General features: G+C 52.9%; 8 protein-coding genes across 8 annotated transcripts; 4 read left to right on the forward strand and 4 right to left on the reverse strand.

The window, feature by feature from the left end:
• Positions 1-127: 127 nt before the first annotated feature.
• Positions 128-5,693, forward strand: CTRU02_203987 (urea carboxylase; the record flags this gene model as incomplete). Its single annotated transcript, XM_036731816.1, has 2 exons — positions 128-134; positions 226-5,693. 2 exons carry the CDS (start codon positions 128-130, stop codon positions 5,691-5,693), a joined length of 5,475 nt encoding a protein of 1,824 aa, XP_036576376.1.
• A 421-nt stretch (positions 5,694-6,114) lies between these two features.
• On the reverse strand, positions 6,115-7,982 carry CTRU02_203988 (transmembrane amino acid transporter; the record flags this gene model as incomplete). Its single annotated transcript, XM_036731817.1, has 4 exons — positions 6,115-6,143; positions 6,203-6,775; positions 6,826-6,988; positions 7,047-7,982. The coding sequence occupies 4 exons, from the start codon at positions 7,980-7,982 to the stop codon at positions 6,115-6,117; spliced, it is 1,701 nt and encodes a 566-aa protein (XP_036576377.1).
• Positions 7,983-9,210: 1,228 nt separating this feature from the next.
• On the forward strand, positions 9,211-11,465 carry CTRU02_203989 (transcription factor; the record flags this gene model as incomplete). The annotated part of the gene is made up of 3 exons (XM_036731818.1): positions 9,211-9,629; positions 9,835-10,970; positions 11,035-11,465. 3 exons carry the CDS (start codon positions 9,211-9,213, stop codon positions 11,463-11,465), a joined length of 1,986 nt encoding a protein of 661 aa, XP_036576378.1.
• A 648-nt stretch (positions 11,466-12,113) lies between these two features.
• Positions 12,114-13,888, reverse strand: CTRU02_203990 (aspartic-type endopeptidase; the record flags this gene model as incomplete). Its single annotated transcript, XM_036731819.1, has 3 exons — positions 12,114-12,409; positions 12,470-13,574; positions 13,664-13,888. The coding sequence occupies 3 exons, from the start codon at positions 13,886-13,888 to the stop codon at positions 12,114-12,116; spliced, it is 1,626 nt and encodes a 541-aa protein (XP_036576379.1).
• A 4,243-nt stretch (positions 13,889-18,131) lies between these two features.
• CTRU02_203991 (uncharacterized protein) lies at positions 18,132-19,178 on the reverse strand (the record flags this gene model as incomplete). The annotated part of the gene is made up of 1 exon (XM_036731820.1): positions 18,132-19,178. One exon carries the CDS (start codon positions 19,176-19,178, stop codon positions 18,132-18,134), a length of 1,047 nt encoding a protein of 348 aa, XP_036576380.1.
• A 321-nt stretch (positions 19,179-19,499) lies between these two features.
• CTRU02_203992 (chd5 domain protein) lies at positions 19,500-20,406 on the forward strand (the record flags this gene model as incomplete). The annotated part of the gene is made up of 3 exons (XM_036731821.2): positions 19,500-19,685; positions 19,773-19,959; positions 20,027-20,406. Coding segments are annotated over 3 exons (753 nt in total), but the record flags the coding sequence as incomplete, so codon positions are not given.
• Positions 20,407-21,164: 758 nt separating this feature from the next.
• CTRU02_203993 (vacuolar ATP synthase 98 kda subunit) lies at positions 21,165-24,003 on the forward strand (the record flags this gene model as incomplete). The annotated part of the gene is made up of 5 exons (XM_036731822.1): positions 21,165-21,293; positions 21,367-21,445; positions 21,520-23,547; positions 23,600-23,779; positions 23,831-24,003. 5 exons carry the CDS (start codon positions 21,165-21,167, stop codon positions 24,001-24,003), a joined length of 2,589 nt encoding a protein of 862 aa, XP_036576382.1.
• Positions 24,004-24,211: 208 nt separating this feature from the next.
• On the reverse strand, positions 24,212-27,143 carry CTRU02_203994 (cleavage and polyadenylation specifity 73 kda; the record flags this gene model as incomplete). Its single annotated transcript, XM_036731823.1, has 4 exons — positions 24,212-24,693; positions 24,750-26,566; positions 26,840-26,937; positions 26,991-27,143. 4 exons carry the CDS (start codon positions 27,141-27,143, stop codon positions 24,212-24,214), a joined length of 2,550 nt encoding a protein of 849 aa, XP_036576383.1.
• Positions 27,144-27,489: the final 346 nt, after the last annotated feature.

Below are 27,489 nucleotides of genomic sequence, written 5' to 3' on the forward strand. Positions count from 1 at the left end.
TAAAGGCGAACTGAGCGCCCGGGAAGATCCCTAAGGGGAAAAGAAAGAAGAAAAAGTGACTTGTTCACGCGCTTACTTTTTTTTCACTGGATTTTCCAGCATTGTTGAGCATATTGGCATAAAACACATGATGGGTGCGTGACCATGCCATCCGATTAATATATTGTTCATCTGGCCATTCCGACACGTTAGGCTTTACTAACATTAACGTATCATCCCTCATAGGCTCCACAATTCAAGACACCTTCCCTTTAACCATCCCGGACTGGAGAACAGCTCAGGAGGACGACAATGGCCTACCCCGTCTCCTGAAACTTCGTGAATCTGAAGCCAGATTAAATTCCAATGTATGGATAGCTCTGGCCACACCAACCCAGATCAAGAAACAATGGGCTCATGCCGAGTCCCTGCGATCCGACGGTGCCACTTTACCACTCTTCGGCGTCCCCTTTGCCGTCAAAGATAACATAGATGTCGCCAGCTTTCCCACAACTGCAGGCTGCCCCAGCTTTGCAAATGGCCCTGTCGACAAGGATGCTACCGTCATCGCTCGCCTGAGAGCCGCCGGTGCTATTGTACTCGGCAAAACCAACCTCGACCAATTTGCAACAGGCCTTGTAGGTACCAGGTCACCCTATGGTCCTGTGGGGAACCCTTTTGATCCCACGAGAGTGAGTGGTGGTTCGAGCTCCGGCAGTGCCGTTGTTGTTGCTAGAGGGGTCGTACCGTTTTCCCTGGGAACTGATACTGCAGGCAGTGGCCGTGTGCCCGCTGGCTTGAACAACATTGTTGGGCTGAAACCCACGAGGGGTGCTCTCAGTACGGCCGGAGTACTGCCCGCGTGCCGCAGCCTTGACTGTGTGTCCATCTTTGCCCTCACTATCAACGATGCCGAAACGGTGCTATCAGCCGCAGAGGGATTTGACCCTGAAGACTCTTTCTCGAGATCTAGACTGCGTAGTATAGAAGTTCCTAAACAACGACGCATGGCTATTTGTGAGAGCCCACCTTGGTTCGGCAAAACTGAGCAAGCAGTCGCGTACGGTAAAGCCTTGTTGAAGGCTGAGTCCCTCGGATGGCTCCTTGAGCTTAGGGACTTCTCATCGCTATTCAAGCTCGCTAGCCTGTTGTACGATGGTCCATGGATTGCCGAGCGATATGCCGCAATTAAAGACTTCATCGAGTCACATGAACATGAGATGGATCCCACGGTTCGGGAGATCATATTGAAGGCCAGGAATTTTGACGCCTCGGATGTTTTCGCATCAGAATACTTGCGTCAAGATTTGACTCGTGAGATACAAGGCAAGTTTGCCGAGTGTGACGGGATTCTGGTGCCTACGACACCCACCTTTCCAACAATAGAGGATCTCGCCCGAGAACCAATCAAAGAAAATGCGTATTTAGGCACTTTCACTAACTTCGTCAACTTCATGGACTGGGCCGCCATATCTGTCCCGGCTGGCTTTAGATCAGACGGCTTGCCTTTCGGTATTACATTAATTTCTTCCTGTTGGGAAGAGGAAAAGCTGCTTACTTTTGCACGTGAATGGCTATCTGCGGTCCCTCGAGCTCTCGGGGCCACTGACATTATAAGGCTAGAGCCACTAAAACCCGAAGTTTTCGCCGTGAGAGAGTCCACAACAACTCGTCTTGTAGTGGTAGGCGCTCATTTGATGGGGTTCCCTTTGAACAAAGACCTGACGTCTCGAGGAGCAACACTAGAGACGGCAACAACTACCTCTGCCAACTACAAGTTATATTCTCTCAACACTTCCGGAACACTGAAAAAGCCGGCCCTCAAGCGTGTTCCCGCCGGCGGTAGTGCCATTAAGGTTGAGGTCTGGAATCTACCTAACGTAGAAATGGCCACCTTCATGAAGACAGTGTCCTCTCCCCTTGGCATCGGCTCCGTTGAGCTGGCGGACGGCAGTTGGGCTCACGGATTCGTATGTGAGCCCTACGGTCTGAGCAACGCGACCGACATCACTGTGTATGGAGGCTGGAGGGCCTTCACCGAATCTGTCGATTTCAAGTCCCATGTCAGTGGAATGTCACCAAACGTCTCCACAGCTAAGACTATTCAAGTCAAATCTGTTCTTATAGCAAATCGCGGAGAGATTGCCGTCCGAATCATTCGCACACTACGTCGAATGGGTTTAAAAGCTATCACAATTCACTCCTCTGCCGATGCGCGCTCCCCGCACGTTCACAACGCCGATGTCTCCCTTGCCCTAGAAGGTAGCTCTGTCTCGACGACTTACCTCAATGGTCCCCAAATTTTATCCTTGGCAAAGCGTGCCGGTGCGGATGCCATCATCCCAGGTTATGGCTTCCTAGCTGAGAATGCCGACTTCGCCTCTTCCGTGGAAGCTGAAGGTATGATTTGGGTCGGGCCCACAGCCGACCAGATGCGGAAGCTGGGATTGAAGCATCTTGCTCGCAGTGTTGCGATTGCGGCCGGCGTCTCTGTCATACCAGGTAGCAACCAGCTTCTTAAGAGCGTCGACGAGGCGCTAGCTGAAGCAGAGCGTATTCAATACCCTGTAATGCTAAAGAGTACTGCGGGAGGTGGTGGTATTGGCTTGAAGCGCTGCGACGACTCCAAATCACTCGCTGAGGCATTCGAGAGTGTTCAGCGACTAGCTCACGCCAACTTCGGTGACGCTGGTGTTTTCATCGAGCATTTCATTGAGCATGCACGTCACGTTGAGGTGCAAATAATTGGTGATGGGAAGGGCAATGTTGTGTCGGCTGGTGAACGGGATTGCTCGCTTCAGCGACGGAACCAGAAGGTTATCGAGGAAAGCCCCGCAGTGTTTGTGCCTGTTGACGTCCGGGCTAGAATGCGCAAAGCAGCCGTTGATCTCGCCTCGGCAATCGGATACCGAAACCTAGGCACTGTCGAGTTCATCTACAATATCGACACTACGGATTTCTATTTTCTTGAGGTCAATACTCGGCTTCAGGTAGAGCATACGGTGACAGAATCTGTTACTGGGCTGGACTTAGTGGAGTGCATGATCCGCGTGGCATCTGGCGAGTGCGATCACCTCTTTAAGGGCAAGCCAGACGGGTTCCAGGTGATGGGCAATTCCATCGAAGTGCGTGTTTATGCCGAGAGCCCTCTTCAAAACTTTCGTCCGTCTCAAGGTCGTCTCCTGGATGTCTCGTTCCCAACAGATGTACGCGTTGACACTTGGGTTGAGGCAGGTATGGAAATGTCTTCATCCTATGATCCTCTGATGGCCAAAGTTATTGCTACAGGCCAAAACCGGATGGAGGCGATTTCCAAGTTGGCCATCGCTCTAGACAAGATTGTGATTACAGGGGTGGAGACCAATCTAGAATACCTACGTCGCATTGTCAGCTCTGAGATATTCAATTCCGGTGACTTAACCACCACTTCACTCGACGGTTTTGAGTTCGATGCAAAACTAGTCGAAGTTGTCGACTCTGGTACTCTGACAACAGTCCAAGACTACCCTGGCCGCAAAGGATTGTGGCACGTCGGCATTCCACCATCTGGGCCTTTCGACGACTATTCCTTCAGACTGGGCAACAGGCTAGTTGGTAACCATTCACGCGCGGCTAGTCTGGAATGCACTGTACAGGGACCGAGTCTGCTCTTTCACACCGACGCGATTGTAGCCGTCACCGGTGCGCCCACTAGAGTTACGATCAACAATATGCCCGCCCAGCAAAACATGGTTATCAGGATTTCCAAAGGAGAAACTCTCTCGGTTGGGGCTCCAACAGCTGGTTGCCGTACCTATGTTGCTGTTCGTGGTGGCATCGACGTTCCCGAGGTTTTCGGTTCCCGCTCAACTTTTACCTTGGGCCGGATAGGGGGTCACAATGGCCGAAACCTTCGCGCCGGCGACCTCCTTCCCATCGGTGTCATGGTTGTTTCTACAGCCTCGGAAGTGACTTTTCCTATTATATCTATCCCGTTAGAGTCGGATAATTCCATTTGGACTCTTGGAGTAATACCTGGGCAGCATTCAGCGCCCGAGCACTTCACTGAAGAGGGCTTCGACACTCTTTTCAGTGGCGAGTGGGTCGTTCATTATAACAGCAACCGCGTTGGCATCCGTCTAGACGGTCCGAAGCCTCAGTGGGCTCGATCAACTGGTGGTGAAGCGGGATTGCACCCGTCCAACATCCACGACAGCCCCTATTCAGTTGGCAGCGTCAGCTTCACCGGCGACGAGGCCGTCATTTTGGCTTCTGACGGTCCCAGTCTTGGTGGTTTCGTTGTCTTCTGCGTCATAGCATCGGCCGAGATGTGGAAGCTTGGGCAGCTTCGACCAGGCGATAAAGTGAAGCTCAAGCCCATCAGCGTCAACGACGCGCTCGCCCTGGAAACTGCCCTAGAGGATTCCATAGCCAAAATCACTCCCTTAAAACACGAAAAAACGCTAATAACCAAGGGTTACGCACCAGACGATTTGAACCCTTTGCTCGGTAACATCGGCACGGGGGGCCGTCATATTACAGCCCGACAAGCAGGTGACAACTCGGTGCTCCTTGAGTTTGGAACAGAAGACATCTTCTCTCTCCGTCAAAGCCTACAGATCTTCGCCTTCATTGACCGTCACAACAAAAGCCCCATCCCTAACGTCCTCGACCTCTCCCCCGGTGTCCGTACCTTACACGTTCAGTACACTCCAGGAACCCCACCACTGAAAATACTTTCAGCTCTCTGCGCCCATGAGAGGTCGCTAGGCACTGCAATACCCTCTTCTCTCCCTTCTCGCACCATTCGCTTGCCCCTCGCCTTTGACGACTCCGTCTCCCGCGCTGCAGTCGCTCGCTATGCTGCCACCATTCGTGCCACCGCTCCCTGGCTTCCCAGCAACATCGATTTCCTCCAGCAACTGAACGCTCTCAACTCCCGGGACGATGTGGAATGTATTTTCCTCGACGCAACTTTCCTCGTGCTAGGTCTCGGAGATGTTTTCCTCGGCGCCCCCTGCGCTGTACCGCTGGACCCACGTCATCGACTCTTTGGGACCAAATACAACCCATCTCGCTCATTCACTCCCCGTGGGGCCGTCGGAATAGGCGGGCAGTATATGTGTATCTATGGCATGGACTCTCCCGGCGGGTACCAACTTGTGGGACGTACAGTGCCGATCTGGGACGACGTAGCTGCCTCGGCCGCGTCTCAGCAATCTCCGCCATGGCTATTCCGGCTATTCGATAGGATCTCCTTCTACAGCATCTCCGAGGCAGAACTCGACACCGCCATCGAGCTAGGAAAGACCGATACCCTCATTAAGATCGATGAGGGCAGCCTAAATTTAGATGAATACGAGGCTTGGCTCGAGACGAACAAGGACGACATCGAAGCCACCCGTTCTGCGCGGGCCGAGGCCATTCGTACGGCGCCTTTTATGCAGGAGCTTTTACAGCCGTATCATTTTCCAGAGACAGAACGTAGGCGAATTGAGAAAGAAGACATTGCGGGCGAGAGGGTGAAGGCGCAGATGCCCGGGCGATGTTGGAAATGCGAGGTCAGAGTCGGATGTGAGGTCGAAGTCGGGGATACACTTGTGTGGATCGAGTCCAATAAGATGGAGATAAAGATCGAGAGCCCTGTGAAGGGGAAGGTGGTCAAGATGCTGGTTTCTGAGGGGGACATTGTCGGGCCGTACGATGATTTACTCATTATCGAGACCGAGCATTGACCGGGCGTTTGTTTGACTTGTCAAAACTACCACCAAGTTTTTCTGATTAATAACATAATTTCAAATAAAGCGCGTTTCTTACCGAGTTGATGACACTCATCTCCTCCCAACAAATAGAATGAGCCTTGGGAGTCCAGTACTAGTCATTAGCATCTCATCGTTCAACTGTAGATTCAAGGCAAAAATAGGAGAAGACGGCAAGTGATGTTCGGGAAACAGAAAACGCCCTTGTAAATTCCAATGTAGTTTCAACAGAGCTCTGTGACCACACGACCTGTGTGTAATCCAACAAATCCCCACTCGCCTCCGCGCGTTGTACAGTTCGCGAGGGCTCTATTTGATGCGCGAGGGCCTTGAGTACCCGCGATTTCCTATTCTACACAGACTCTTCCAACTCTTACTTTTAATCATACAGTTATTTTTACATGCACTGGGCCGGACCGCCTTCGTCTGTTGTATGTTAGAGTGTGTCGTTTGACGGGGGGTGGAACAAGCGAAAGAAGACTTACTTCTTATCATCTTGGCGACTGCCTGTATCAGACTAATCACCATAACCAAGGTTCCAAACGCAACAATGGCCATAGCAACGTACGTCTTCCAAGAGCGGGTAGTAAGTTTGATATAACACAGCGGCGGGAGAATGTACGCCATAGCGCAGGCCGAAGTGGCTCCCACGAGCTCAAAGACAGTGCCGACGTCGCACGTCAACAAACTGAGGATCATGGCTGACACTACCAGACTGGAGCTGAAGATGAGATGTAGGTTCATGTTGAAGGGCTCCCCGGGGAAGAAATAGTTAAACATAACCTCACGACACACAAAGCCCTCGAGGGGTAGGGTGGTAAGCATGTTGAGGCCGAAACAGAGGCGGGCGATGGTGACCATAACATTGTCCGAGGGAAAGTTGTTAAGGACGTTGCCGAGCGTCTTGTCGCCGAAGGTGAGGAAGCCAGCGAGGGCCATTAGGAGGCAGGCGACCATTGAGATGCCCGTAGAGTAATGCGTCACACGGGAAAAGCGGTCTATGGTGGGCGTTTTCAGAGATCCATAAATCAGGAGCGAGTTATGGTGGCACACAAAGGCTAAAAGAGTTAGACTCGTGACAATGAAAGGCAAGGATGTGAGACGGTACCAAATGAGATCACGCCAATGGCTTCAAAAATGCCGCCGTTTATAGTCAGGAGGGCGGGCGAAAAAGAGCCCCGTTCAGACTTGGGAGTTAGAGCACCCTGAATCACAACCGTCGCGACAATGACGCCCATGCTTATAAGAGCCAACGTGCTTGCCTTGGCCAGCTAGAAAGTTCGGTTAGCACTCAGTGCCCCCCTCATTATGAGTTTCTGGGGTACTCACCTTGGCAATATCCCGGTACAACGTCAAGGGGTAGCTGATGCCCAGTACAAAAACCACAATGACAACCTGCCTGTTCGCCAAAAGGCCTAACACGGGCATCTCTCTCAGGTCTGGCCAGATGGCCGTCAGAACGTGCGGTATTGAGTCGCCCACAATGATGCCAAATGCTACCATGCCGCCAAAGGCAAACGCCCACTGCGCAACCGAAATGGCAATCAACCCCGTCCTGCCAAAGCAGTGCTCCACCGTACCCTGGAAGCTATTGCTCCCAGATAGCTTGCTGTTTATGACGATTAAGCAAATTGTCCAGTCCACAATAACCGTCAGCACGACGAGCAGTATGATGCCCGCCAATAATCCTGCCTGCTTGAAAGCATATGGTTGTCCAATAATGCCAGCCCCGATGATTGAGTTCGCCATGTTCATGAAAGCCATCTTCAACCCCGACTTGGGGCGGCTGCGCTCGGCCTCCGCCCACTCGTGTACATCCTCTTCTCCCCAAGGACTATTCGCCAAGGTAATGGAAGGGGCTTCGATGTCGGTCAACAGAGGCAGACGGTGGTTGTCGTCATAGTCGGGCGCATGCTGAAAGAGCTCATCGTCGACATCGAAGCTGTCGCGACTCAGGTGATCTATGGATCCATTGCTCGTCGTGGAGGCGCGCGGGGGTGGTGGTTCGACAATGGAGGGGATAGGATCAAAGCGGACGCGGTTCGGAGTGCGCGGCGTTCCTGGGGAGCGGAGGGCTTGACGGAGCGGCTGCGCGCCTTGCGGCTGTGGTTTTGCTACAAAGTAGTCGCCGCCAGCACCTGCGTGGTGATTATCAGGGTGAGAGAGGGGATCGTCAGTAAGGAGACTTCTGTCCTCTTCGCTTGGGCCTGGAGCGCCCGGATGGGAGTCGTCTCGGTGGGCTCCATGGTTACGGGCCTTGGCCATTGTAAGTTATTGCGCTGTCATTTTCCGGCGGAAAAAGACAAAGGACAGCGAAGGAGAAACTCGAAGGCGACTTCAAAAGGTGTGAAGTTCTTGCCGTCTATCGTTTCTGGAATTCGGGTGTGGTGTTATAACTGGAGCAATAAGGTGTTTCTTTTGGACAATGTCAGAGGTAAACCGGACGTCTATTGTCGGCTCTGTCTTTCAGTCGACGTTGCAAGCTGACCTGAAGTGGAGGTACGTACCCCCTTACTCTTAGGGGACCGGGAGCTGTCAGTAGTCCGCGTACCCGGCGACAGGGGCGCGGATGTTTTAGTGGGTTCGGGGGAACGAGTAGGTGCTGTAGAATGACGGGGTATCATAGTGTATCGACCGGGTAGTCCATAGGTGAGAAGTTACATATATAGACTTTCCTAATCAGGCTAGATTCCCTTTTCCTCCCCTACCCGGTATCCGTAATCTTTTGCTTATCCCACGCACACAAAGTTCGGCGTAATGAAGGTGAGCGACTTATCAGAGAAAAAATTCCCACCCACTGCAGCTGTGTCTGTGTTGCGATAACAGCACATAGCCCAGGCCAAATCAGACGACGCAACCTCTCCAACGAGCCGCTCAATTCGCCGAAACAGCCCCGGTGTTAACGCACTGGAATATCTTTAGGGCCTTGTTTCACCTCTTGCAGCTTTATCGCGGCCGCTCTCAGGCTCTGAAGTCCCGTGCTTCGGTAGCCCATTTCCTCTCTCTCTTCGACCCTTAATTTTTTTTTTTACACTCAACGGCCGGCCCAGCCCAGTCGGGGTCAACGACCACTTGGTCGGGCTCAAGTACCGAAAGAGTCAGGGGAGGACCGACGATCACTTACAATCCCGATTACGGCCTTGCCTCAGTGTGACTGACCAGCCTCAATGCCGCCATAGCCCACCCCCTCCAAACCCCCAAGGCTTTTGGTACGGCAGCGTTAGTTGCATGAGGAGCCTCTCATCTGAGAAAAGAATAATCGCCATCGGCAGGGAGGGGCTTCGTTCCCTTTTTATTTCAATTCCACGGAGATTCATGTGTGTCACCGGATTTACGTGACAATAGACACTAATAGTCACGCTGGTCTTCCTTATCTCGCCTCACAACCCAGTCAAACCACTATCTGAGCCTCATCACCCCAGACTTAAGCTTACCTTATCTCACTGCCCCAATCCCCGCGCCGCGGCCCGTCGCCCGCATCCGCCTGCCGAACATGGACGCAACACATGCGCCCTACGGCAACGCCCCCGCCCCCGTCTCAGCCGGCCCGGGCCCTACGGCCATGCCGGCGCCCACGTCGACGCCACCAGCTCAGATCTCTTCTTTCGAATCGCACCCCTCGGCGGCCGTTGCGGGGCAATCGACAAGCTCATCAACGTCAGGGGCCCAGAGCCGCCCCTGTGACATCTGTCGCCAGCGTAAGACACGCTGCGTCCGCGAGGAGGGCCGCGATAAGTGCGTGATGTGTTCATTCCATGGCCAGCCGTGCACATATCTCCGCGGCCCGCTCCCACGCAAGCGCCGGAAGGCTACAGATCCTCCGGAGCAGCGGCCGCCGACCAATGGATCCATATCTGCGCCCGCTGGCCCTCCACCTGCTCCCGCGCCACTGGAGGCCCAGGAAGAGATAACGTAAGTATCATTACATTTCATCCTTATCGTTTGTCACCACTACATACTTTCCGAATGTACTCTAGCCATCATGTCCCAAATCGACATGTTGTGCTGTGTCATGGCTTTCCTCTTTAGACCATCCTCATCCTTGTCATTCGTTCATTCCATCGCAACTCTTCCTCCTGCCCTTTCCATTAAGTAACCTATTTCTGATGATTGCCAGACAACCTTCTCCCGAGCTGCTAGAGGCACTATCACCGTCCCTCGCCGGCTCCGAGAACATCGCTCACTTCGCCCCCATCCCCTCATTACTAGACGGAACTCTCGGACTACACCTCAAGACTCATTCCGAGTACGTTGGCAACACAAACTACCGGGAACCCTCCCTACTGGACCTCCACCGCCCTCAAGACCCAAGCACTCGCGCCGTTCGCCGCCTCGACGACTCGACTGTCTTCCTCATCCACCGCGACCGCGAGACGTCTTCTGAACCCCAACGCATAGCCGATCTCGACGCCATCGAAAAGGTCGTTCACCCCTTGGGCTCCACCCTTGTGAACCTCTACTTCCGCATAGTCCACCCAAGCTTCCCCATCCTCCACAAGAAGGTCTTCCTCGAGAAGTATGCCCGCTCCTACCATGAATTTTCCCCACCCCTCCTCGCCGCCGTTTACCTCATCGCCCTCGACTGGTCGCTATACGACCGCACCCTCGCTACGTCCTCCTGGCAGCCCGATCAGGCCGCCCTCGAGTCCCTAGCCCTGCGCACCATGAGCGATGACATGAAGCGTCCCAAGATCTCCACCCTCCAGGCCGGCCTGTTGATCCAGCAGCGCTTCCGGAATAACACCTGGACCTTCACAGCCCAACTCATCGCCCTCGCCCAGGGGTTAGGTCTGCACGTCGACTGCAGCGACTGGGCCATCCCGGATTGGGAGAAAGGCCTCCGCCGCCGCCTCGCCTGGGCGCTTTTCATGCAGGACAAATGGGGCGCCCTCGTCCATGGCCGGCCGTCGCATATCCGTCTCGAAGATGATTGGGACGTGCGGCCGTGTCGTGTAGAAGACTTTCCCGAGAATGCGGCGGACGAGGAGCACGACCCGGAGGGTAGCGCCGAGGTCGTCGTCGGACGGGAGCTGTTCCTGCGACAGATTGAGCTATCGCTGATCCTCAGCGACGTCCTGGCCACGTTCTACACCACCAAGGCGACCCGTCGCGGCGGCACCCTCGACCAGATCGGTACCGTGGGTGTCGCAGAGCTCGCGAAGCCTATCGTAATGATGCTGAGAGAGTGGTACGCCAGACTCCCGGAAGCACTGCAACTCCAAGAAACCCGCCTCAAGAAGCTTTCGGCAAACGGTAAGTCCCTACCTTTCTATCCCTGTTCTTACTCTGACGGTGGGTCTCATCTAACTCACCACAGGCTCCCTTCACCTCTCCTACATCTCAATAGACCTAGCCCTTCACCGCTCGTTAATCCGTAATATCTCTGCCAACGCGCCCGCCGAGCTCCGCACCGCCATCCGCACAGGTGCTCGAACCCGTCTCGCAGCTGCTTCCAGCATCATCTCCAACCTGCAGATGGAGCACATCCAGTCCTTCTGGGGCTTCGCAGCCTCGGCGCAGCTCGCCGCCATCGGCTCGTTCGCCGGCCTCTTATGGGCGACATCCGACGACGATGCAGAGGCGATGTACTACGCCGAGAATGTTGAAGAGTACCTCTGGAGCCTAAGAGTACGGGCTCAGGCCGCGCCCTTCGCGAGAGAGGCGCTGCGCATGCTCGAGGCTGATGTCGGAGGACTTGAGGCCGTCAGGGCTGCTGCGACAGGGCTTCATGTGGAGATGAAGATATGAACCCCCCCCCCCCGGGGGGGAGCTTGGCTTATGAGCGTGCTGATGTGTAGTGGCACCTTAGGGAGGTTCATGACTGACGTGAATATATTTATGTACAACGAAATGCAATTAAACGGAAACAGAAAAAAGGGGGTCAAAAGGGAGGTTGTTTGTCTACACGGACGGGGAAAGTGGGTGGGGCTGGAGCGGCACGCAAATCTGCTTTTGACATTTCTGGGATACCCCCTACAAAATACCGATGGAATGGAGGGCTTTTGCTGTTATTTACAGACAAACATGTTTCTTGTTTGATATGAGTATCGCGGATTGGCTTTTGCAAGCGTTTTTTTTTTGTTTTGTTTTTTTTTCCCACGGGGCTAGTTTGTTTTGTTTGCCTATTTATCCCTGTAGTAGGTTACAATCTTGAGTGGTTTCATGTCACATTTGTTGTGAACGTGTCTCCATGCAGGGTTGAGAAGATTTGTATGGCCGTAGAGAATCAGACGCTTTTTCTATTTACATTATAAACAAATATTTTAAAATCTACATGGCCATCTGTAGCGGGCCGTCTGTGTCGGTCCCTATGGGGTATCATATGCACGTAAACATCCAATTTCCCGTTCCGAAATCTCGATCAAAATGAGACTGTAGCGCTTGACAAAAAACTCCTTAATAACATCCGAACATGGCGAAGAGACAAAGGGCTGCCGCGGCAGCCACATTGGCGCGGGGAAAAGATGCCGCGCCTGTCATGGATGGGGTTTGCGCGGTCGCGCCAGTTGTCTCGTGCCCGCTCAGACCAAGAGTGGGCGTGGTGGGCGTGATAGGCGAGGTGGGCGTGGTGGTCGCCTTTGACGCCACAACAGTGGTCAAACCAGGCTGGTTCACCACAGGAGGCGTCGAGGCCGGTTGGGCGGTCGAGGTGGTGCTGGTGACTGGTGGAGGGTCGTTCCTGGTTGCGAATCCTATGAAAGGACAGTCAGCAAATTGCACGCAGGCTGTGGATGTCATGACGGGCGACTCACCAATACGCTTTTGGTCCTTGTCAAAGACCGCGTATACGTTCTTTAGGAAAACATCTCCCAGCAGCCAGGCTCCCGGTACCACCTCGTGGCCATAAATGTTACTCGTACAAACGCCTTCGGCGTTCGGCTTGCTCCTCCAATCTTTGGCGGAGATAGTGTAGCTGACGCCAGAGAAGGTGTAAGCGACGGCTTTGTTGCTGTCACACGGCACCTTGTAGGTTGTGCCATCGTCCGAGGAAGATCCCGGGATGTTGCTGTGGAACGCGGCGACGTCGGACTGCGGACCAAAGACGTAGGACGTACCAGTGTCGATGTAGGCAAGCTTTCCTGCCGCACCAGACTTTTTCCCGTCGTAAGTAATGCCGTCCACGGGGATCGCCCAGTCGCCATTCTCAGAGCCCACTGGAGTGTACGTAAAGTCGCCCTTGTACTTATCCGGGTTGCAATTACCAAAGCTGATCTCACTCGTGTTGGGTCCATCCGCCGCTCTGTTCAGGTAGACACAGAAGATTGTGGCGGCGAGCACTTTGGAGTTTTGGACAGCTTGCACAAAGTTCTCCGTCTCGCCGCCGGCCATTGAGAGACCCAGGATGCCGTCGAAGGGGAAGTGGTTAAAGTCTTCCGAGGTCTCATTGGCGACACCGAACTCGAATTTGAGATTCATACCGGCAAACGAAATAGTGTCGGTTATCTTCTGGCCCTTGACTGAGCCAGAGCCGTAGGCGACGGAAAAATTCTCTCCAAGATCCTTGTATGTGTCCGAATCGCTAGGGCCGAAGGAGCCGTGCTTCTCACAGGCAGATGATTTGCACGAAGACCCCATTACCCAACTGGTGCCAGCCCCGGTGTCGACGAGCATCCACAAAGGCTTCGCCTTGGAACCAAACTTGACTTGGGCAAAGTAGGAGAAGTCGGTGCCGTCCTGTGCGACACTGGCAGCGTTCTTGAGCTTGGTGTCTGCGGCTGTAACAATTCGATACACGCTTTGTCTCGTGGACTGGCGAGCTCTCTCCTGGACAATGGCAGCAGATTGAAACCTTGCGTATTTGCGGGTGAGACGGACGGCCTCACGAGAAACTCGGTCAAGCTGGACATCTTCGGTCTGCGAGCTAGTGTTAGTATGTATTGGTCCATATCTGAAGGCCGTTGAGATCTATTTCAGATTTGAAAATAGTCATAGGCCCATCTACTTACCAAATCATCGGTAGTCTGAGGACCAACCTGGAAAGATGGGCTCTTGACGGACTTGATGGCGTTTACCACATCGGATGCAAGGGCACCTTGGTCTTTCAATTGCCTCTTGTCTGAAGATTTGCAGTCGTCGAATAGCTCGCAGCGGTACTCGGGAATCCAAGGCTGAAAGGCTTGAACAGACGATAAAAACAGCGACAGATGAACCAGGACTTGGGTCGAACGCATCTTGGAACAAGATGCTGGACGTTCGGGTAAACAAAGTAATAATCGCCAATGGTTTGGTGGAAGATCGAGTAGGGCTTGTCGATGTAAAACCGTACGAAGACGAGGCCAATTTAATCCAACCAGGGTGGTAGTGCAGAGACAATCGAATCGCTTTTCCGTTAGACGAAAGGGATTGGTAATTTGACAAGCAAGCAACGGATGATGATTCGGTTTGCTTGGAACAAAATGAATTAAGGTGAGTGAGGATCGGATATCGGCGGACTCAGGTTCGGACAAGCTCGCGGGTACCAGACTCCGCGACGGAGGACAGATTATGATATTAAGAATTAGTCGACGGGCATATAATGCTGCTAGAATGAGTCTCGAAGCTGAAGGGTGAGCGGCCGGTATACACGGAGGAATGCGTAATGTTTGAGTGCGGTCTTGGCTGATGGATATAAAAATGCTGTACGCTGGCCAGTCGAACCAAGGGCAAGACAACGGAACTGATGGACTGGTGACCGAGGGCGCCACTAGCGAGCAGTGCTAGAGACACGATGCGAGACAATGAGACAAGGGTAACTGGATGATGACGGAACTATCTCGTTCTGTAAGTTGTAATGAGAGGGAGCAAAAATAGAGAGAAGGCGATTATCTCTCTCTTTCTTCTGTTTCTCAATGTATGCCCAACTTCAAGACCAAAAATAGATGATCTTGAAATGCGAGCAAACCAATATGAGGCGGCAAGCTCGAAAAAAAGAAAAAGAAAACGAAAAAAGAGAGAGAGAGAGAACCCCCCAAGAGATAGAGAGGCTGGAGAGGTGAGGCGAGGGTAAGGGTGAAGGGTGAAGGGTGAGGGCGAGAGGCAAGAGGGAAAGAGGAGACGAGGGAGGATCGTGGGGAGTAGATATGGAGATGTACGAATCGGAGCCGGAGGAGGCGTGGGCAGCTCTACCAGGCCAGACGAACTAGGCTCTAGTGTAGCAACGATGGTCTGCTGGAGCCGGGGTAGAAGGTGAGCAGCAGCGTGGTGGTGCCCAGAAGCTGACATGGGGGGGTAGTAGCCGACGCCGCTCACTGGTCAGACGTTGGCTGCTTGTCTGGCTCTGTTTCCACGGGTCACCCGAAAGAGAAAGGGACCTGCTAAAAGAGAGTGGTACTTGCAGGCCATTATTGGCCGGGTGAAGACTTGGGCATGCTAGCGGCGCGGTGTAAGTGGGATGGCCGCCCGTTTTTTTTGCATTGCTGCTAAGTGCCACTTCCAGAGCAAGTGGGCGGGCAGCGCTACTTTCAGCAGCGAGGTGCACGTCCTAGTGGAGGCCAGATCTACACACATGCATGCAAATGCGCAGGGGAACGATACGGCGAGTGGCATTTTGAGGCGTTACTGACCCAACCGGCTTTCACTTGCTTGACTCTGTGACTCGGATGACAGCCTGTATGTCTCTGAACCTTTCTTTTGTTTTTCTTCTTGTCTTTTTTCGATCCCCTTCTCCCCGCCAATGTCTGTCCTCGTTGTGCAGTTTCTTCGCAAAAGGGAAGCAAGCCATCTCTAGGCATGCTCCCCTAGTCGAGGCTATCAAACCCCCCTGTAGCCCTGGCATCTGCCAAGTCACCTCCATTATGGAGGCGCCTGGTCCGTGGTGTCATGCATACATCGTTTTTCCCAAGGGAAACACGGACAGAAAGGTGCATTGCATTATAGACAACTGGCACCCGGCGACGGACAGAGGCAAAAAGAAAAAGAAAGTGCGTTTTGGCGTGTCCTTGCCGCTAAACGAATCCCAACGGCCCCACACAAACAGAGTCTTTGTGTGCACAGCATCTCCCCTGTAGCGGTTTACTTCCACGGATGCACTGATGGGACGAACAGTATGTTTGCCATCTGTCACTATGGCCGATGCCCTCCGCTGTAATCGACTCTGATTGGCCAACAGCTCAACCGAAGTCTCCCCTCCCCTTTGACAGTACAATCTTTTCTCTTTCGGGAAGTGGCCTTCAGGGGCAACCGCTCATCTTTTTGTTCCAACTGACCTCAAGCTTTTCGGCCCTTAATCATCCCGCCAGTCAAACCCGTAGAGTGCCTTCATCGCCGCCTCTATTTTTTTTTTTTTCCCTTCCTTCCGCGTGTGGCTGCGTTTGCATCTACTTGGGACTTCATGTCTCACCTCCTTTCCTGTGGACCTCAACCTCGGTTCCCGATAAACCAGGTCAAACACTAAAGAGCCAGTGGCCAGCCTGGTTCGTCGTTCACTTCCTCACCTCCGCAGATTAGGGCCTCGTGGTTAAAATGCCTCTGGCGCCTCAGTCTTGCGTCAAATCGACCGTTAACGTGGGCGGGATACGAACGAGAGACGAACGACCAAGCCAATTCCACTGCTAGCCGCAGCCACCGAATTGACCGTCTTGCCTGCTTTGGCGCTAGGAAAACAAGGGGGGTTCCTAAAGAGTCTCCACTCTCAATGTGCCCCGTTGCTGCTTCGGGCCATCGTCTTCAGGCCAAGCTAGGGAAGCCCTCCATCTGCAGCCTTTCTCCAGGCCAACCCCATGCAACCAGAACGGACCATGGCTTGTTCGGGCCTTCGCCCATTGACCTCGACATTAAACACTTCTGCGCAACAATGTCTCTTGACTTAGCCCCGTCCGCGGCATCCGTATGTGAGGGAGCTTGACAGCAAAGCCGCGTCGGAACCCTCTTAGTCCTGAAATCCGTGACAACTGCTTGCAATCGCGAGCGCTTTCTCAAGCCCAATCTTCCATTCGAGAAGACGCACTTGTCATCGACTCGCACCGACACTCTCTGACAATCACGTCAACCAAACAATCAAACAAGCTGATGGGCGTTGGGGGCTGTTGCTGGCTCGTGCTCACAGTCCCTTGTACCTAGATGGATACTCGGGAAATAATGCTCTCCTTTGTCGAGTCGTCAACTGCCCAGTGCCCCATGGCTGGAGTTGTGCCTGGAGCCATCCTTTGCCATCCACCGACAATGTAATCTTCCCTATCCCTCGCCCTGGTCGCCTAGACTCGCTTCCTCGGCCCTTCTCCCATCATCTATCACCTTTCGCAACTCAAATTCCATTTTCGCTTGCTGACTTCTGGGGAGTCCCTGATGGAAGCAACATGCATTGACATGCTATTGAAGTGCCTGTATCCGGGGTTAGGCAGGCCATCGCCTAGCCTCAATCGAGCAATCGAGGCGCCATTGAGGAGATACAGGCGGTTGATGCTGAAAATCGTCAGACTCGACCGCCTTATGCCGTAGACACCCCAGACGCCAATTTGCCGCGAGTCACCTGAGCCCTACTCTCTTTGCTAATTACCCGGCTGCCAGCCTTTTCCCTTTGCGCCAAAGATCCTCCCTCGTCAATCTTACAACTACTAGCTGGTCATCATCAAAGAACCCCATCCTCATCTCAAGGAAGGCCTAGCAGCCTGAGGCTCTCTGGACATTGATAATGCTCTGTCTGGTCCCAACATTTCAACACAACCTCCTAACCCAGCCATGATGCTCTCCAAAACTAGCCGATCCATCGCCGGCTGGTGCCCGCCAAGCCAACGCCTTCCGTAAGCTTTAGGCCTTGGCAAGATGCCGGAAAGACCGTTCATCTAGGCGGTTGTAGTAACTTTGCCTACTTGCTATATCTCTTGTTGTTTATACATTTCTGGTGACAGAGGGCGTGAATGCCTAGCCACTTTCGCCATTGCTTCTCGTAGTTCCATAAAATGAACATCACTTCCACCCACCTGTTTGCAGATCCCGATCATATCACCGACTAATGAGCTCCCATGGGGGCATGGAGGGACGAACAAGGCTTAATTGGGCCGTGATGGACAGGGGCCATGGCTGCCAAAAGTTTCAGCCTCTCCTCGCTGAACCCCAACTAGCCGGTTGCCGAACCTAGACTTGCGCGCACGACGAATGCACCAATGAAAGGGAGACAAGCACTGCTACATAAAGTGCAGTCAGGTCGCCAACATTCGTTACATTCCGTATCGCAATTATGAACGTATGCGAAAACCCTCTAATTCACAGCACCTAGTAACATTTTCTTCGTAGTCATTTGCTCTCGTATTCTGCTAATTTTCTGATCTGGCGGCCATTTTTAATGGGACCAGGTCCAGGGCTTAACCCAGAACAACATTAAGCAAATGAAGCCAAGCAAGCCCTAGGGTCCTTGTGATAGCCTACCAATTCGGAAGGCAATAACACGAGCGCCAACCGCGCACTCAAGATTTTTTTTTTTTTTTTTAAGCTTCTATCTCACCCACAGGCTTGTCCTGATGCGCAAGGGACATCTACGTGACCCTGCGAACCGTATACATCGCTCCATTTCCGTGCCGATCGTAACACGTTGAGCTCCATAGAGCCTTCAGCAGTTATGGCCTCTAGCTTCTCTTCAACTTTGATCAACTCTTCTCGCCCAGCTAGCCCCAATGCAGTGCTGGAGCCTACGGTGCGCAGGAACCACCACACTGACTCGTTCGTCCATTGCAAAGACTCGACCAGCTCCAATGTTTCCTTAAACACTGACAAAAATGTTTCGTCATTATTCTTGCGTTGGGTTTCCTCCAAGAGATGAGCAAGAAATGACCATCCGGAGATGTCGATGTGATGTCTGAATGCCCACTTCTTCACACTATGAATGAGTGACACCAGCCCATCATGTTCGGAAGGAGTCAGGAAAGCCTTCGCCAACCACCGCGCGTGAGTCCATGCGTAGTAGTTGCGTGGGTGTCTCTCCCCAGCTATCATGACGATTGCCTCGACATCTTGTTGGACCGCGACAGCGAGCCCAGCTTCGCGAAATTGCTGTAACAGCCAGCGCCGATGGCTCCACAACGTCGGCGACTTCGTGTGCCGATGAAGTCGACTAGTGAGCAGGCTGTCGACGAACCACTTCTCTTGTGTCAATGCCGATGCCACGTCGCCTTCTGAAGATAGCTCTTTCCGGAGAAGGCGTTTCCTCGTGTTGGCGGCTGTGAGATGCTCAGGGTCCATGAGGAGTAGAACACTCGTAGCTGAGCGCAACTTGTCGGCCTGCATGGAACCGTCAGTGAGGTGTTTCTGAAGAATTTGACGGGCGACGAGAAAAGCCTGGACGAGGCGGAGCTTGTGAACGGCAACTGCATTACCGTCTCGCAGAAACGTTTCGTCCGGCCCGAGAGGGTGGCTGCGACCTAGTATCTCGATCTCGAGAAGGTACTCATCCCTTCGCTTTTCAAATAGCCCGGCTATATCATCGAAGATCTTCTCATGGTCACCTTGCTTCAAGGCCGCAATAACATGCTTGTCTAGTGCTCTCGACATTGCAGAAGTGTTGGTTGATAGACAGCGGTTTTGATTTAAGGCATGCCTGAGAATCACCCAACGAAGGATAACAGCAACACTCAAATGACAGCACTGTGGAGGTGCAGTTGAGCCACGAATTATGTTTATGCTGATCCAACGTTGAGGCCGTTGGGAGATGTCGAGAACAGAGGTAAAGATGATTGGCTCATTTTGTGGGTGAGGCGTTCCGTGGCTCGGGTCCCCGCTAAAGATGCAATTCGCGGGGCTATGACATAGGGACCACGTTTTCCTCCCGATAGAGGGTTTCTATCGGAGTTGTCACACACCGTTTGCACGACAAACCGCCCAGCCTCGCCCAAGCCATCACACAGCGCAGCATGCGCCGATAAGCACCGACAACTTACGAAATTCCGACTTCCAAGGGCGCCCACCGACAAAATGCCCTCTCTACTTGTCGTCATCTTCGTCCTGGAGGTGTTCTCCCATATGATCAACACCATCGGAGCTGCCACCATCAACAATTTGGTGCGTTCCCCCCCATATTTCCCTACTCTTCCTTTTAACGGACTGCACTGGTCACAGATGTATCGCGTATGACTAACGACCTAGTAGCTCTGGACGTTGCTCAACTACCTCCCTGTTTCGACCTCCAACGCAGCGAAGCAGCACCGGCAATTACAGGCCGAATTCCTGAAAGCGCGGAAACAGCTGAATGCGACAAGCAGCCAAGACGAGTTTGCCAAGTGGGCGAAGCTGCGTCGCACCCATGACAAACTGCTGGACGAGCTTGAGAAGAGCAGTGCGTGGCCCTTGTCAAGATACCCAATGTGTGATACGGAGAGATGCTGACGCCAATATTGCTACAGAGAAATCCCAAGAGGCAGCGAGATCTAAGTTCGACACCTACCTGACGGGCTTCCGACTTCTCGTCACCAAGGTTCCTCAATACGGCCTGCCATTCTGGTACTCCAAGGAGCCTATGTTCTGGCTCCCATACGGATGGTTCCCATACTACGCGGAATGGCTCATGTCCTTCCCCAAAGCACCGATGGGCAGCGTCAGCATTGTGTCCTGGCAGCTCGCATGCAACGGCATGGTCACCCTCGTCACTGAACTCATCACCTCGGTCTTTGGACTTGTGCTGAAGGCCCAACAGAGCAAGACAAAGGCTAAGGTGTCTGCGGGAGCAGCTAGAACTAAGCCTGAGGCTCCTGCTTCAACGGAGAAGGAAAAGAAGGAACTTTAACGGATTCTCGCATGCCTCGCTTTGATCGAGTAGGCAGAAGTAATTCATAAACAGCTCTAAACAAAATAAAGTAAAACTTCTTTAAAACCAAACTCATTACGGTCATGGGATGTATCTCTTTGAAATTTGACGCAAAGTTCTTAATGGCAAACGCTAAGACTTTGTAACACGACGGAGAATAACCCTTGGCAGGGTATTTGGGGTTTGCTCTAGGCGTCATATTGACTTTGAATGACCATTGATGTCCTTGCGGACCGCCAACAAAGCTTCGAAAGCGCCATCACTACATACTCAATGCTAGATGTTAGTAGAGCCGATATACTGAAGATCGTGACCCTTTGGCCATTGCTGCTGACAGTGCTAGCAGTTACAGTTGAAATGCATAGATCCATTCCAAGAAACAATCTACCGCAGAGTGACTTCAAAATAAGAAGTCCTGCTGCAAAGCAGTTCGTAGCAGAGGGAAAAGCTTGTGGTTGCGCTTGTGCGTTGATGTTGAAGGAAGGATTGGAAAGAATTTGCGTGTGGATAGAACGCGCCAAAAATATGTCTTTGGAACGGTGCACCGCCACGACCCACTTACAGGTCGCGCCACACGGACCTGGGATCATCGGATTAATACCTTACCCGCAACACCGACTCAGCCCCTTCTTGGAGGCAACGACATCAACTTGGCAGCTCTGTGTTTAGTTCACGGAATCGTCAAGCTTGGACATCACCACCCACGTACGGCTTCGGAGCTCCCGCCACACATCAAGATGGCTCCGGCACAGGATACCATGTTTCGCTCTGCGAACATGAGTATGGTGCAGTTGTACATATCCAATGAAATAGGTCGCGAGGTTGTCACAGCACTTGGAGAGCTTGGTCTCCTCCAGTTCCGAGATGTATGCCGTCAAAATCCCCTGCCATCTCGATTTTAATGTGGCCATCAAAGCTAATCATCACATTCGGATGCAGCTCAATGGCGAAGTCAGCGCTTTTCAACGTACCTTTACTCAGGAGATTCGAAGGCTCGACAATGTCGAACGCCAGCTGCGTACGTCATCAATTTTAGCCGCGCGCGGTACCAACGAATACGAAACAGAAGGTTGGGCTAACATTTGCCATCAGGATTTTTCTACACTCAAATGGAGAAGGCCGGAATTCCTCTCCGAAAGTTCGATGTCGACGCGGAGAGACTCGCTAATCCCTCCACTTCGGAGATTGACGAGCTTGCTGAGCGCAGCCAGAGCCTGGAGCAGCGCGTCTTCCAACTCAACGACAGTTACGAGACCTTAAAAAGACGCGAAGTTGAGCTCACTGAATGGCGTTGGGTTCTTCGCGAGGCTGGTGGCTTCTTTGACAGGGCCCACGGCAACGTTGAGGAAATCCGTGCGTCTACCGACAACGACGATGCCCCCCTCTTGCAGGACGTTGAACAGCACAACTCGGCCCCCGATGTTGATCGCTCGTTCTCCGGCATGAACATTGGCTTTGTCGCCGGCGTGATCAACCGCGACCGCGTCGCCTCATTTGAGCGCATTCTCTGGAGGACACTGCGTGGAAACTTGTACATGAACCAGTCTGAGATTCCCGAGCCGCTTGTTGATCCCACCAACAACGAGGAGATTCACAAAAACGTCTTTGTCATCTTTGCCCACGGCAAGGAGATTCTGGCCAAGATTCGCAGGATTTCTGAGTCTATGGGTGCCGAGGTCTACAACGTCGATGAGAACAGCGATCTCCGTCGTGACCAGATCCACGAGGTCAACGCCCGCCTCAATGATGTCCAGAACGTCCTGCGCAACACACAGCAGACCCTGAACGCTGAGCTCACTCAGATTTCCCAGGCTCTGTCCGCTTGGATGGTCCTAGTTACGAAGGAGAAGGCTGTTTATAACACACTCAATCTCTTCTCGTACGACCGCGCTCGTCGCACACTCATTGCTGAGGGTTGGTGTCCGACCAACGATCTGCCGAGAATTCGATCGACACTGCAAGATGTTACCAACCGTGCAGGCTTGTCTGTTCCTTCCATTATCAACGAGATTCGAACCAACAAGACTCCTCCGACTTACATCAAGACCAACAAGTTTACCGAGGCCTTCCAGACTATTGTTAACGCCTACGGTACGCCCACCTATCAGGAAGTTAACCCGGCTCTTCCAGTCATCGTTACCTTCCCATTCCTCTTTGCGGTCATGTTTGGTGACTTGGGACACGCCATTATCATGACGCTTGCCGCCGTCGCCATGATCTACTGGGAGAAGCCTCTGAAGAAGGTTACCTTCGAGCTGTTCGCAATGATGTTCTATGGAAGATACATTGCCCTTGTCATGGGTCTTTTCTCTATCTTTACCGGTCTCATCTACAATGATATCTTCTCCAAGTCCATGACCTTGTTCGACAGTGCCTGGGAGTGGGATGTCGGCAACGATTACAAGGATGCCAGAACGCTTGTCGGCAAGCTCAACGACAAGGGCTACCGCTACCCTTTTGGTCTCGACTGGAGATGGCATGGAACTGACAACGACCTTCTTTTCAGCAACAGTTACAAGATGAAGATGAGTATCGTTCTGGGTTGGGCCCATATGACTTACTCATTGATCTTCTCCTATGTCAACGCCAAGCACTTCAAGAAGAGGGTCGACATCTGGGGAAACTTCGTTCCCGGCATGATCTTCTTCCAGTCTATTTTCGGCTACCTAGTGCTTTGCATTATCTACAAGTGGAGCGTCAACTGGTACGACCCATCGGTCAAGGAGGCCCCTCCCGGATTGTTGAACATGTTGATCTACATGTTCTTGTCACCCGGTTCTACCCCTGAGAAGTTGTACAACGGACAGGGAACTATTCAAGTCATTCTTTTGCTCCTTGCTTTCGCTCAAGTTCCGGTTCTTCTGTTCTTGAAACCTTTCTGGCTTCGCTGGGAGCACAATCACGCTCGTGCCAAGGGTTATAGGGGTATTGGCGAGAGTTCTCGCGTTAGTGCTCTTGATGGCGATGACGATGATGAGGCACAGCCACTCAACGGCCGCCCCAGCTTCGAGTCGGACGGTGAGGGCGTAGCAATGATTACGCAGGATCTACATGGAGATGAAGGGCACGAGGAGTTTGAGTTCAGCGAAGTCATGATTCACCAAGTCATTCACACTATTGGTAAGATCTTCGCCCTAGGCTGTCCAGCAAATAATACTAACCCTACAACTAGAATTCTGCTTGAACTGTGTTTCCCATACAGCTTCCTACCTCCGTCTTTGGGCCTTGTCGCTTGCTCATCAGCAACTCAGTGTTGTTCTCTGGAACATGACGCTCAACAACGTTATCTCCATGACTGGTGTCATTGGTGTCATTGCTACCGTCATTGGGTTCTACTTATGGTTCTTCCTCAGTAAGCTGCTCCATCTGTTCTCTTATGCGCTTCTACTAACATGGCCTACAGCTATCGCCATTCTGGTCCTCATGGAGGGTACCAGTGCCATGTTGCACTCTCTCAGATTGGCCTGGGTCGAATCCTTCTCCAAGTTCGCCGAGTTTGCCGGCTGGCCGTTCGCCCCCTTTTCGTTCAACACTTTGTTAGAAGAGACCGAGGAGCTGAAGGAGTACCTAGGTTAACTCCTACCGGTCTAAGTTCTGTGAGGTTCGCTATATTGCATTTTGATTTTTCATTGTAACCTTAGTCCCACTGTATCATAGCTCAATGCACTAGAGCATTTAGCGTATCTAAGCTTCAGGTGCCATCGTAGACTTGTGACTATATTACACGACCAACGAGAACGCTTTTGTGAGGAGAACCACATCCCTGTAGAAAAAAACCTTTATCTTATCCCCATAGAGGAGCTGTCACCTCAGCGGCATGCTCACATACGCGTCGCACACGGTCTGCGAACGCCTTGTGGCTGCACTCAACCTCTAGGTCCTCAAGCCAAACCACGGCTTCCATCTTGTCCACCTTAACACGCACACCAGGCACAGGAATGCCAATCTTGTGCAACCGCTCAATCTCAGCATTGCGTCGCGCCTCCAGCATCTTCTCCCGTTCCGCCTGGTCACCCTCTTGGGAGACGTCCATTGATTGGTCGTCTCCGCCTTCCGTCTTGATCGCTTTAGATTGGGAGTTGGCGTCTCCGTCCTCGGGCAAGGGAGGGAGGCGCGGCTCAGCGACGGGATTGACGTTGTCCGCACCGAACTGGGCCTCGAGGAACATGAGGAACCGTTCGAGACGGTCTGCGGGCGAAACATTTGCGTGAGGGTTCTTGGGCAATGGAGGGGGGCTATGTGAGTGTGAGTGCGAGTTTCCGGAGCCTACAAGGTAAGTCAGTGATGTTATTACCAAGAGCAAAGAGATAATCGAGACTTACGTTTGACTGCTGCGGGACTGCTTTCGATAGAAAAGAGACACGCCATAACGGCGTCGGCGATGCCGTCGTTGAGCATGTTACCCTCCCACTCCAGCTCCACCTCGCCATCGCTACGGTACCGCACCGCAACGCAGCCCATTACGAGGTACGCCGCGATTAAGTGGGCGACCTCCTCGTCAGCCTCTTCCTTCTGTAGCTCGCCGTCTTCCATCTCGGTGTCGTTACTTTCACCGTTGGTGACTGAGTCTTTGTGTGCTGGGTGGCCCTTGCGCATCTCAGGCAATTCTTCCACGCTTCCAAACACACCTTCCAAACCCCAGCGGACGAGATCGATACCAGCGGCCGTAAGACGGAGGCGCTGCTTGCAGGTGATGGTTGTGGTATTAAGACCCGCATACTCGCGAAGGTCCTCGGGCGCCATGAGGGACAACTTGAAGTCGTTCTGGACGAGGACACCCGTGACGAGCTGTTGGTTTTGTGGGGTGGCAGGGGTTAAAGAGGTAGGCGGAGGAATAGTAGCAAGCTTTCCAACGACCTTGGCCGTCTTGTCCTGCTTGAAGGGGATGCGGAGCTCTTCGCAGTTTTTGGGGCTAAATACTTTGACCTTTGTCGTCTTGCCGGCGTTGAGGGAGAGGAGTTTGGATTTGAGACGCATCATATTGTGCTGCTCGCCATGGACGAGAATCACAACCGGGGCCGCGACTTCTTCGATGAACTCACGATTCTCAGTGCCGTCGACGTGCGCGGCGAACGAGTACTCTGCCACACTGCACCGGCGCGGGAGGAAGACCTTTTCACTTTCTCCGCCAGGAGCACGACGAGCACCAGCCGTAGTTCTGCTCATGACGGCCTGGATTTGATCGGGCTCCTGCATGATTTGTTTCGCCATTGTACCCTCGACGCTGTAACCGGTAATGATGACTCCGTTCTTCTCGTTGGGCGCCCACCGCTCCAACAGTTCACGGCTGACACCGTTCTGCAACATACCTGGACTAGCGAGCATGACGCAGCCGCCCACGTCGTCGAAGCGGTCAAGGTTCTTGAGAGAGCGGATGTACTTGAAGTCCCATGGTCCTCCCTTTCCGGAGCCATCGCCGGATGCCTCGGCTTCCGCCATACGCTCGCGGAAGAGGCGCTTGATGTTGTCGTTCATAGCACCCACGTACGTCTGGTAGACAACCATACATTTTCGGGCCAAATTACTGGCGTAGTAGATAGGGTACTTTTGGTACTCTGGATGCTTGCCCCAGTACTCGTCGAGAATGAGAAGAATTTCCTGGGCACGACCGAGGGCAAAGGCGGGCATCAGCACGCGACCCCCACGGTTAAGAATTCCCGTGATTGATTTCATGAGGGCCTGTTCTCGTTCAAGGCGAGGAACGTGGGAGGCGATACCATAGGTAGATTCTGTGATGAGAACGTCAATCTTGACGCCCTTCGGAACTTCCGCAGAGACCAAGTGTCTGTCCTGTTCACGGGAGTAGTCTCCTGTGAAGAAAATCTTGAGACCAGCAATCTCGATCAGAAACATGGCAGCGCCGAGCACATGGCCGGCTGGATAAGGGGTAATTCGAATAGAGGATATGGTGTGTGTCGTGTGATAGTCGATAGCCTCGATCTGGGGAAATGTGTTGAGATGGTCTGCCTCTGTGTACACTGGCTGTGAGGTCGGGTTGGAGGAAGTGTTTCCAATACGGATACTGTCCTGGATGAGCCACTTGTAGATGGCCTTGGTAGGATGGGTCATGAAAACACGTCCTCTAAAGTTGGTCTTTGACAAGACATATGGTAATGATGCCGCATGGTCGACGTGGAAACTATCCTCTATTAGTGCCTTGACCAAGATATGTATACACAGGCGCTCCTAAGAGCTATCACGACACCAAGGATGGCAAGGCAAGGCAGGTGGAAAAGAAGTTTGTATTGATTCTGTGTACAAAGATGAAATAGCATAGAGATGTAGCAAGAGGCTCCATCAGGGTACCATCGTTACCGACGCTGTCCCGAGCCTAGGCATGATCCCGTAACGTTCCAAGTCGTTCACCGCCTTGCCCTGTGATCCAACAGCATAGAGGGAAGGGGGGGCTTACTGGCTGATCAGAAGAACGTCGACCGTGCTGAGGTCGAAGTCGTCGAAGAATGGCAGTGCCGCGAGGCCATCGTATGCGGGATGCTGACCGGCATCAAGCTGCGGGGCAAGCGTTAGCGTTCTATCTGTCCAGTGATAGGATATGTCCGTACCATGACCGTCTTTCCCTTGTACTGAATAATGTGACACGACCGACCGACTTCGTTACCTCCTCCGAGACACAAGAACATCAGCTCATCAGAGGGGTCCACTGGCTCATCAGAAACAGTGGCCGCCATGGCCGATGCCTTCCGTTTGGCGGCCATTGTGATTATCGGGGGACGGATATAGCGGTCCGGCCGTCAATTCGAAGGTTACCACACCAGCTGCTGGTGGCTTTCACTGGAACGTTAGTTCATTCGCGATGGGTCAAGCAGTCGCGGGCGTGCGATGGATTGTCGTTGAAGACTTTCTCCCGCGACAAAGTGACAGATATTAAGGTTGCGGAGCACACAAAATAAGGGAGTGACGCGCAGTAGCCAGCCGTCGCGTGAAAAGTTGGAGGCGACAGAGGTACCTGGCGGCCGACCATGGCTCAGACTAAGCGCTCGGGCCATGCTACAAAACAGCGAAGGAGGCTGAAGTATCACGTGACTTTAAATTTACGCGGTC

The sequence above is a fragment of the Colletotrichum truncatum genome (assembly GCF_014235925.2).
Source record: "Colletotrichum truncatum strain CMES1059 chromosome Unknown Contig_0002, whole genome shotgun sequence".
Classification (NCBI taxonomy): Eukaryota; Fungi; Ascomycota; class Sordariomycetes; order Glomerellales; family Glomerellaceae; genus Colletotrichum; species Colletotrichum truncatum.